An 11,432-nucleotide genomic window follows, 5' to 3' on the forward strand; every position below is an offset into this window, starting at 1 on the left:
TGGATGCCAGGCAATGGCTCCCAGCCTCAAGTTGCCAGCGCAGCCAGGTAGATGGAAATGGGAGTAAACATGTAAAGACCTCTGGGCACAGATCCCAGGATGACTGACCCCATGGGCAGGGAACCCACCTAGAAAGCCCCAGAGAAAAGGTGCTATTTGCCTGGGTCTTGAAGGATTCACTGGTGGCTCAGATGGTAAAGAGTCTGCCTGCAATGCAGGAGACCCAGGTTTGATCCCTGAGTTGGAAAGATCCCCTGGAGAAGGAAGTGGCTACCTACTGCAGTATTCTTGCCTGGAGAATTCCATGGACAGAGGAGTCTGGCAGGCTACAGTCCATGGGGTCCCAAGGAGCTGGACCCAACTGAGCACCTAATGGTGAAGGATGTACAGGAGTGCATGTGGACAGACTAGGAGAAGGATGGCACCGACTGAGGGAGTCCTGGAGCCTGCCCAGCCCCGGGCAAGTGTCCCCCAAGGGGTGAGTGTGGGTGGTAAGTAAGTGGAACGGCAAACGAGCTCGGAACAAAGTAAATTCTGGAGATGAGGCCGCGGGGGTTACCAGGACCTGAGGGGTGGGATGGCCAGGCCAGTAGCTGTCCATCTAGGGTGAGCACTGGGGAGAGGTCACAGGTCAGATGCTGGAGCAGAGAGACACGCAGAAGGTCACAGCAGTGTCCTGTGAGCAAGTGGGGGTGGGTTTGGAGGTGAGGCCATGTGGACGGGGCTCCTGGACTGAGCAGCTACAGTGGAGGGGCAGGCAGGGGCCCCGCAAGTGGGCAGTGTGTGGGATCCTCCAGGAGCAGGCAGGGCTTAGGTCAGAACCCAGGTGTAAGGAGGGAGCAGATTTGGGGATTGGCCCCCAGGGAAAGCAGGCAGAGGGAGGGGAAGTGGAACCCTGTGAGCACAGCACCACGGCCAGCAGGGGGGGTGGGGGAGCGCAGAAAGGAGGAGAGGAGCCGCTGGCTCACCATCAGGGCCCCCAGGGTTCCTAAGTCATGTCCGTGGTGCCTTTTCCCAAAACAGTGTCTGTGGATCCTGGCTGGAGGCAGATTGCTGAGGGCCGGGAGTACATGGCGTGAGGCCGTGGAAGCAGGACAGAAGGTTGGATGAGAAGAGACGGCAGCTCAGGGGTGGGGACCTTTTGTAGCGTTGAGTTCTTGGAATGCGGGCTACACAGACCACTGCACCTGAATCATGGAGGGCACTTGCTAAAAATGCAGATGCCTGGGCCCCACCCGAGCCCTCCTGGGTTAGAGTGTCTGCCAGGTTGACCTGGACATCTGCATTTGAAGCAAGACCCCAGGTGGTTGTGATGCCCTCCAGAATTTGAGAATGTGCTGGGACTCTGGGTGAAGACCTGGCCCTTCCTGACCCCTGGAGGGACCCCCCCTGCCCCTTCCAGATTCTGTCCCTTCACACAACTCTCTCTAGTGTAGGAGAGCTTCCATTGCAGGAACTAAGAGACTTGATAAGGGGCACCTCACCTTGGAAAAAAGACCCTGATGCTGGAAAGATTGAAGGCAGGAAGAGAAGGGACGACAGAGGGTGAGATGGTTGGATGGCATCACCGACTCAATGGACATGCGTATGAGCAAGCTCTGGGAGTTGGTGATGGACAGGCAAGCCTGGCGTGCTGCAGTCCATGGGGTCACAGAGTAGGATACAACTGAGTGACTGAACAACAATACCTTGGAAAACAACTCCCAGAGGCAGGATGTGTGTGTTGGGCTCAGTGAAGTGCAGGAGGGGTGGGTGGCCTGGAGTTCCTGGGTCTAGAGCAGAGCAGGTGTAATGGCACCTCTGGGGTGTGACCCCACCAGGTGCTGTTTGCGATGTTTCATGCTGCAGGTGTTATCTGGGTCAGTCCAACGGGTGGACAGGATACATGTGTTTTGCAGATAAGGAAACCGAGGTGGACATGCAGGGACTGGGCAGGGTTCAGACTCTGGCCCAGGTACCCCTATCCACCTGAGGAGCCCAAGTCTGGGGAGGCCTGCGTTGGCCTATCAGGAGGCCCAGTGCCTCTTCCAGGAGCCCCCTCGCACCTAAGCCCACGTGCCCCGCCTTCTGCAGCCAGGGCACCCGGTGACATGGTTGCCACCCTGGAGCCCAGAAGGCGTCACCGAGCCTGGAGCCCGCTTGGCTGCTGAGACTGTGGAGGATCTGGGGTGCTGTTCCCATGGCAGCCAGTGTCGTGCTATCTCTGGGGAAAAGCCATACTCTCAGCAGAGCTGAGAGGCACAGAACCCTGGGCTCCAAGGCCACAGCTGCTCAGAGAAGCATATGACACCCAGCGGGTCTGGGTCTCTGTGGGGGGAGGCCTAGTCCAGGGTGGGGCTCGGCCTCAGCTCGGTGGACACATTTGCCCTTGGAAGAGTGTCTTGGATCTGTTTTTCCGTGAGGGAGCCTTGCTACCTTGCTCATCTCCCCAGAGCAGGTAGCTGAGCCGTGCTGTTTGGGGTAGCCAGGTAGCCGAGTAGCAGATGCTGATTGCCATGGATGGCAAGATAGTGACTTCAGGGGACTGAGAGGGAATGCCACAACCCAAGTGACATGTTCAGAGAAGGGGCAAACAGCGGACATGGGAATCACCCTGGACACTTTGGAGCCTGTGGCTGTGTGCGTGGAGGGATGACCCAGACCTGGCAGTTGTGGTTCCCTGGACAGTTTTGAAGAACTTTTACCAGTTAACTCCCTCTGCAGAGTTAACTTTGCCCAGGTTAACCTCCAGCTGCACTTGGGGGACTCTGTATGTGTGTGTGTGTGTGGTGTGTGTCTGTGTCTGTGTGTGTCTGTGTCTGTGTGTGTCTGTGTCTGTGTGACAATGGCGATTCTCCAGGTTCTCCAGGCAAGAATACTGGAGTGGGTTGCCATTTCCTCCTCCAGGGAAACTCTGGGGGTTGGGGTTTTATTTCTGAGTCTGTGTCTGTGTCTGTGTGTGTGTCTGTGTGTGTCTCTGTGTGTGTGTGTGTGTGTGTGTGACAATGGCGATTCTCCAGGTTCTCCAGGCAAGAATACTGGAGTGGGTTGCCATTTCCTCCTCCAGGGAAACTCTGGGGGTTGGGGTTTTATTTCTGAGTTTTCCAGTCCCCGGTCTTTTGCCCTCATTAGGAAGAAGTCAGGAGGTCATGAGATCTCCAGCTCAGAAAGAAGTCGTCCTGGGAGGTTCCAGCCAGGGGTGAGTGTGAGGTTTCAGAGCAGCTGGGGCACAGACTTGGAGGCGCCCGTGACCCTGGATCAGGGGGTGTGGGTGTCCCCACCCATGGCAGATACTGGAGCTGGGCGCCCCCCTTTTCTCTGGTGACATCTGCACAGGGCTGTGTCCTGCACTGGGGGCCCTGGGGCTGGCAGCCTTGGAAGCTGGCCCAGGCTCTTGTACCTTGTGTCAGTTTCTTGGGGCGGGATTTCCCTCAGGGCTCCCCACATCCTGTGAGCACGGGCTCCTCCTCCGAGCTGGGCTTTAAGGGAGCTGCAACTGGATGGAGGCTGGAACTGCACGGTCAGCACATCCCAGATATCAGGAGGCTCTGTCTATTCCTTCTACCACCTGGTCTCTCTGTCTCCACAGGTTCCCTCTTGGAGAGGGTCAGGGGTGGTATCTGGAGCTGTCCTCGTGGGCGCTGGGACTAGGCCTGCTCCAGTGAGGGTCTGTGCCTCTCCTGGAAAGGGACTGGAGAACCCGTGCCCTTCCTCCATCCACTGCTTCAGGGCTGCAGTCATCTCCCCTATTCCTCTTTCCTGCTCTTTTTCACCCCTGGGCCTTTCTCCAGACCCTGTTGCTTCTTGCCGGTCTGCCCCACACCCTGCAGAGAGCTGCTCCCCAGTCGCAGCACGCCGGTTCCCTTCAGAGAGCCGGGCCGGGCTGGGGCCATGGGTGGTGCTGGTGTGTGGAGCCTGTACTGGGCTTTTGATTCTGTTGGTGTGAATTCACCCTGAGCTTGCAAACAGACCAGTGACCCCATTGTCTGTCTCCCGCCCCCAGCTGGGGGCCAGCTTCCCTTTTCTAAGCTCCTGAATGTTTGTCATTTTTCTCTCCCCAGTCACTTGACTGGACTCCATTAAAGAGGCAGAGCTGAAGTGGGACATGGGACGGAAAGGCCCACTGGGTGCTCGACTCTGGTTCAGAGAGCTACGCCCTCCCCAGTGCCTTGGCCCTGCTCTTCATAGCAGGCGAGCCATGGGACTAGGGGGGGATCTGGAAGAGCAGTGGGCCCAGGCAGGGGACAGGGTCTGGCCAGGCACCTCCCAGGTGGGCTTTCTGGACTCCACATTCAATTTCTTCTAGGGCATCCATCCCAGGCCTGCTTCTGTGTGCTTTGTGAGTCCTCGGTCTTGCTTCCATTCTCATGGGGGCAGATATGGGTGCACGCTCTGCCAGGAGCAGCCTTAGTGCTCAGGGTAACTGGGGCAGGACCAGTTATTTCCTTCTCCTAATAGAAAACAACAAAGCATGTCATGCTGCGTGCATGGTCTTCCAAGTCTGTACCGGGTCTTCTCTCTGCCTCTGATTCACCAGGTTGTTTCATCTCTCTGAGCTCCTCACCTCCAACGATTCATCCTGTGTCACTGTTTTAGAGATTGTGGTCAGGGAAAGCCTGGGGAGGTGACTATGCACCAACTGGCATGAGGTGTGAGAGCTGTGAGATGGACTTGGGAAGAGCATTGAGGCCAGGGAAGGAGCAGGTGCAAAGGCCCTGAGGCTCAGGTTCCTGTGCCTGAAGGACAGGCAGGAGCACCTGTGGCTGGAATGGGGTGAAGGTAGAGGAGGCGTAAGGAAGGAGGGGAGGAGGCAGCCAGAGGCCCAATTGCATTGGGTCTTGCAGCCACAGGGTGGAGTTTGGAGTGTCCCTTGAGAGTGATGAGAAATCTTACAATAAGCCACCTTTGGAGAGTTTTGAACAGAGGAGCAGCAGGAGTTGACTCGTGGTTTTAAGAACCTCCTTCTGACTGCTGTGTGAATGGATTGTCAGGGGCTAGAGCAGAGAGATCCAGGGAAGGAGGGTGCAGGGGGCTAGTGAGAGGGGTAGTGGTGGCCTGGACCAGGATGGCAGTCGAGGAATGGTAATGAGTTCAGGATGCATTTTAAAAGTAGAGTCAGCAGGACTGGCTGATGTGTTGTATGTGGAGTGTGTGTGAGAGAGAAGGAATCAAGAAGACCCCGGGGTTGGAGGTGCCATCACCTGAGGTGGAGGAGGCTGCAGGTGCAGCAGGCTTGGGGGATGCACCATTTGACATTCCACCAGCGGTGTCTGAAGGTTCCAGTTTCTCCTGAACACTTGTTATCATCTGTCTTTTGATTCCAGCTGTCCAAGGATATGAAGCGACGTCTCCTTGTGGTTTTGTTTTGCATTTCCATGACGAATAATGATGTTGAGCATCTTTTCATGCACGTGTTGACCATTCACATATCTTTGTTGGAGAAATATCTATTTGAATTCTTTGCCCAATTTAAACATTGAGTCGTTTGACTTTTTATTATTATTGAATTATGTTATTTATATATTCTTCATATGAATCCCTTACCAGATTTGCAAATATTTTCTGTCATTCTGTAGGTTGTCTTTACTTTTTTTTAATAGTATTTTTTGAAGCATAAAAGGTTTTAATCTTGATAAAGCCCAACTTATATATATATATTTTTCTTTTGTTAATGGTGCCTTGGGTGTCTTATCTAAGAAACCATTTCCTAACTCAAGACTATAAAGATTTACTCCTGTTTTCTTCTAAGAGTTTTTATACTTCAGCCCTTAGAATATTTAGGTCACTGCTCCATTTTGAGTTAATTTTTATGTATGGCACAAGACAAGGGTTCAGCTTCATCTTTTACATGTAAGTATATCCAATTGTCCGGAGAAGGCAATGGCACCCCACTCCAGTACTCTTGCCTGGAAAATCCCATGGACAGAGAAGCCTGGTAGGCTGCAGTCCATGGGGTTGCTAAGAGTCAGACGTGACTGAGTGACTTCACTTTCACTTTTCACTTTCATGCATTGGAGAAGGAAATGGCAACCCACTCCAGTGTTCTTGCCTGGAGAATCCCAGGGATGGGAGAGCCTGATGGGCTGCCGTCCATGGGGTTGCACAGAGTCAGACATGACTGAAGCGACTTAGCAGCAGCAGCATATCCAATTGTCTCAGCACCATTTGTTCAGTTCTTTCAAATTGAACCCTTGGCACCTTTGTCAAAATTTAATTGACCACTAATGGAAGGGTTTATTTCTGGATTCTCAATTCTGTTCCCTTGATCTGTGCCAGTTCTACCCAAACTTGTTTACTGTAGCTTTGTAGTAAGTTTTAAAATTCAAAAGTGTGGGGCCAGCCTTGTTCTTTTTTCTCAAGATTATTTTGGCTATTCTGGATGCTTTGTGTTCCCATATGAATTTTAGGAGTAGGTTGCCAGTTTCTGCAAGAAAGGCAGCTGGGGTTTGATAGAAATTGTGTTGAATTTCGTCCAGCAATGTTTTTTTTTTTAATTTATTTTTGGTTGCACTGGGTCTTGGTTGCTGTGTGCAAGCTTTCTCTAGTTTTGATGAGCAGCAGCTTCTCTCGTTGGAGAGCATGGGCCCTAGGCATGCAGCCTTGAGTAGTTGCAGCACTTGGCCTCAGTAGTTGCAGTTCTCAGACTCTGGAGCTTGCTAGTTGAGGAGCATGGGCATAGTTGCTCCAAAGCGTGTGGGATCTTCCCAGACCAGGGATCGAACCCATGTTCCCTGCACTGGCAGGCAGATTCTTATCCAGTGTACCACCAGAGAAGTCCTTAGCAATGTTTTAGACGTTGATGTTTTGTCCTTTTTAGAGTTCAAATTTTGTACTCCATTTGTTAAATTTATTCCTAAGGATTTTATTATTTTTGCTGCTATTGTAAATGAAATTATTTTCTTAATTTCATTTTCAGATTATTCATCCCTAGTTTATAGAAATACAAATGATTTTTGGTATACTGACCTTATATCCTGCAACTTTAACTTATTTATTAGTTCTAGTAGTCTTTCAGTGGATTCCTTAGGATTTCTTATATGTGAGATCCATATCCTCTACAAATACAAAAATACTTCTTTCTTTCCAATTTGGATGCCTCTTATTTCTTTTTCTTGTCGAATTTCCCTGGATAGAACCTTAGACACAGTATTGAATAGAAGTGGTGAGAGTGGATTTTGTCTACTGGTTCCTAATCTTGATGGGGGAGAGCTTTCAATCTTACACCATTAAGTATGATAATAGCTGTGAGTTTTTAGTAGATGCCCTTTATCTGGTTGAAGAAGTTCCCTTTTATTCCTAGTGTGTTGGGTGTTTTTTATCATGAAGAGGTATTGAATTTTGTCAGATGTGTTTTCTGTGTCTATTCGAATGATTATATAGTTTTTGTTCCTTTTTCTATTGATAGGAATTATTACATTAAGTGATTTGGGGGTATTAAACCAACCTTGCATTCCTGGGATAAATGTCACTTGGTCAGAGTATATAATCCTTTTTATATGTTGCTTGCTAGTATTTTGTGAGTGTTCTTGCATACCATAGGTGTTATGAATATGTGTATTCATAAGAGATACTGGTCTGCAGTTCTCTTTCCTTGGGATGCCTTCATTTGGTGTTGGCTTTCTTTTATCTTTTAATGGGTCAGAGAGTGTGGAACAGGAGAGACTGATCAGCTTCTCCCCTCCTGTGCTCACTGCATCTGGTTGAAAAGGACAAATAGAAGCTCTAAGCCCACGTCCAGACAGGGTCAGCAAAAAGTACCAATGGGATGTACCAGCCTCGTCTATAAAATGAGATGGTAAACCTAGCTGATGGCCCAGATTCAGTGAGCTGGTCCTGCTGGCTTCTCTGTAGTATCTTCCTGTTGTGAGCCCTGCGTTTCCAGGACAGACAGAGCCTCTAAGGAAAGCCCCACGTTCTGGCCTCAAAGGAGAAGGAGGGCTCATGAGGGTCGACTTTGGAGATCCCTCTTGGCTCTAAAGTTCTAAGAACTTGAATCATAATAATGAACTAAGCAGCTCACTCTCCACTGGGTGCTGTTGTTAAGTTGCTTCAGTCATGTCTGACTCTGTGCGACCCCATAGATGGCAGCCCACCAGGCTCCTCCATCCATGGGATTTTCCAGGCAAGAGTACTGGAGTGGGGTGCCATAGCTGCCTTCAGTGCATGAAAGGAAAAGTGAAAGTGAAGTCACTCAGTCATGTCTGACTCTTTGAGACCCCATGGACTGCAGCCTACCACGCTCCTCTGTCCATGGGATTTCCAGGCAGAAGTACTGAGAGTGGGTTGCCATTGCCTTCTCCACTGGGTGATCGGCCCCAATACCTCGGAGAAGGGGAAGGGTCACATCCTCACCTCATAGCCCGCAGGGTCAGGCGCTTGTTGAGTGACGAATGCCAGGCCAACCAGTGTAACAAAGGTCAGAGGAGGCTCTGGAAGAGCCTGCCCTGCTCTGGGTCCCCAAAGGAAAGCAGATCTCTGTTGGTGAGCCCTGGAAAACAGTGAGTCCTTTAGGAACAGAACAGAGCCGGGGTGGGCAGTGGCTCTGTGGGCCCTTTATGCAACGGCTCCAGCAGCAGAGTGAAAAGCCCTATAAACAGGAGCCGCGGGTCCCCAGCCCTCTCCCCCCCAGCCAGACCAGCTGGCAGAGCAGCCCTGGTGCAGATGTCTTGTTAGGGAGTTGCTGGAGTCCCTCAATGACCTTGAGGAGGTGACTTCTTTCCCCACCTCTCAGAGTGCAGCCCAGGTGCACTCATCCTGCAGCCCCTGCGTCTGGGCTCCTCCAAGGAACCGATGGCCATTCCCTCTGCAGGCTCACTCTTCCCTCCCGGGGTGGCTGGTGCTATTTTTGTGCCTGCAGCTCAGCACAAAGGCCCAAGGTCCCTGCAAGCAAGCCCATGGGACAGGCCAGGAAAGCAGTGAGTGGGCTGCCACTGTGCATGGCCTCTTGCTGACAACTCCCCTTTCACGGTCTCCCTCCAGCCCCCTCCTGCTTAGCGAGCTGGAGAGTCGACACTCGGGAAAAGCCAGCATCTGTTAGGTAACTGGCTCAGCTGCCATGCAGGGTATGATGTAATCTTGGATCCTGTGGTTGCTAGGAAAATTCTGCCCGCAGTGATATTGCGTGGTCCGAGGAGCGAGGCGAGTACAGAATGTTCCCGAGAAGACGGGAAGGATTGCTAGGGCTTCCCAAGCACAGGAGCCCGGAGAAGTTGGATGACCCACGCTCCTTTCTAGAAGCTTGTTCCCCTTGGCGGGAATAGAGGTTGTGCTGGTAGCAGCAGAACATCAGGTCAGGTGGGGTTGTTGCAGCAGGGTGACTCCCCTTGGCAGCGGCACCTTGGTTCTCTGGTGCTAAACTGCAGGCACTGGTCTGTCATGTGACATCCTTCTCGGAGGGGCCCTCCTCCTGTAGCACCAGGGCTGGGCACCTCCTCCGCTCCTCCCGGCAGGACAGTTAGGCAGGAGGCACCAAGAAGCTGCCTTGGGAAGTGGCAACTCCCTGCGGCATGGAAGGAGCTGGCCCACACCATGCCCTGGGGGGCAGACAGTGGTGGAGTCCTGCCCTCTCTCTGGTTTCCCATGCCAGCAGCTCCACCAGGCATCACTCCCGCCAACCCCTACCTCCTGCTCAGTGGCCCCACACCCCCTGTGTTGCAGTTCCGACCCTCCCCTCCCAGGGAGAATTCCTCCAGCAGAACAGAAGTATGTTTGAAAGGCCAAAGGCAACTGACTGCTCTTTAACGTTCAGGGTGTGACCAAGAACCTAGGTTTAGAAAAAAGGGGAGAGACGTGGCAGGACCCAGGCACCTGAGGCAGAGCGGGACCTGTAGGTGACCTCACCTGCCCCACAGCGCCTGTGCTCAGCCTTTCTCCCAGCAGCTCCGGGGGAGGCAAGTCCGCATTCCAGACTCTCCCCCTCCTCCCTCCTGCCTTTTCTGGCTGCAAGTCAGAGCCTGTCTCAGGGAAAACAAGACAAAGGAAGTGGTTTCATGAGACCCTGGACCAGAATCCTCAAATCTACCATGAAAAATAGCAACGGAAAGATTATGGCCATTATCTGTCTCTGTAGGAGCCGGGCTGGAAGTGGGCCTGGCTGTGCTCCTCTGAATAGGTGATGGGGTTTGGACAAAGGAATGAGTGCTAGAAATCAGGAGGGAGATCCTCCAAAGGGGTGGAGGCCAGAGTCTTCAGAAAGAAGAGGCGTTTCCCAAGGGCCCCTGGCTTTGGTGACCTTGGAGCAAGGGTCACCGGCAGAGAGAGCCCTGCTCAGGACAGCAGCCTGGGTTCTTGTCCTGCTCTCTGCTCTTGGAGGTGTAGCCTAGAGTGAGCCTCTGAGCTTCACCCTGGCAACCTGCCTCAAGAGCCCCTGCAGCTGGGTTGCTGGCAAATCCTGGCCAGGCTGTAGGGGAGGCTCAAGAAGGGCAGTGGGCTTCCCAAGAAGCACTTTGTTCTCAGAAAGCACCCCTCCTTCAAGGACTGACACCACATGGGGGCCGCAGCCCAGCGCCAGAGGCCCATCCAGCAGCGGTTCTCTCCCCACGATCTGCAGGTGCGGAGGACGTAGTGATGGCGTTTTCCAGGTCGGAGACGGAGGACCGGAGGCAGTAGCCGCAACCCCCGTGGAACACCCTGGAAGCTGGCCAAGGCCAGGAGATCTGTGTGGACCTCACCGCTGAGTGGCAGAGGGTCATCTCCCCTCCCCCTGGCCCCCCACCCCACCCCACACTACCCCACCCCACGGCCACTCAGCATCCTTGGGGGAGACACCAGTGGTGCGGTCACGATTGGCTTAAAGAGACGGACTCATGATTGGCTGCAGGAAGAAACCTTTTTATTTTTAAATCTTGACCAATGGAAACCTTTTTATTTTTATTTTCTGACTCTTATTTTAAAAAAAGAAAAAAAATTTGCGCCTCGGGTGTATGGCTTCCCAGGAAGCTCTCCGAGCTCTGGTGCTTTATTTGGGTCACTCTTGAGGAACATGAGGAGGTCCGATTGGCGGCTTAAACTGGAAAAGGATTTGATTGGCTGGCTAATGGGAACCTTTTTTTTTTTTCTTTGATTGGCTGCAGGTGTTAGGCTGATCACAACAGCTCCTCTCTTTTGAATGTCGAAAACAGGGTTTGGGACATTGGTTGTTATATTTGACTTGAAAAAAAGAAAGAAAGAAACCAAGTGCGCTTTGCAATATTTATTACACAAAGAGCCTGCTGCTGTTTTCATGTGTTTTGTGTTTGCCTTCCACTGGTTTAGGCGTGTTTCGTTTTCCATTGGCTCACCCATGACTTTTGTCACCATGGGCCACCCACCCGACCTGTGGTGGGTAGGCCCTCTCCAGTGGGGTTGGGGGGGAGGTCCACCTGGAGAGTACATTTGCAGTAATGACCACACCTGGCTTCATCAGCAAGGGGACCTCCCCCCTCAGGACCCCAAGCAGGATCTACAGCTGGAAA

At 52.5% G+C, this 11,432-nt stretch overlaps 1 protein-coding gene across 4 annotated transcripts in view; it reads left to right on the top strand.

Moving 5' to 3' along the window:
- Nucleotides 1-11,154, top strand: part of CTNNBIP1 (catenin beta interacting protein 1) — a 46,894-nt gene extending 35,740 nt beyond the window's left edge. For all 4 annotated transcript variants that reach the window (XM_069545742.1, XM_069545740.1, XM_069545743.1 and 1 more), the window contains one exon: nt 10,529-11,154. In XM_069545742.1, the coding sequence (XP_069401843.1) occupies nt 10,529-10,587 (59 nt within the window). In that variant the 3' untranslated portion in view covers nt 10,588-11,154. The remainder of the gene's footprint in view (nt 1-10,528) is intronic.
- Nucleotides 11,155-11,432: the final 278 nt, after the last annotated feature.

Source organism: Ovis canadensis, chromosome 12 (genome assembly GCF_042477335.2).
Source record: "Ovis canadensis isolate MfBH-ARS-UI-01 breed Bighorn chromosome 12, ARS-UI_OviCan_v2, whole genome shotgun sequence".
Taxonomy (NCBI): Eukaryota; Metazoa; Chordata; class Mammalia; order Artiodactyla; family Bovidae; genus Ovis; species Ovis canadensis.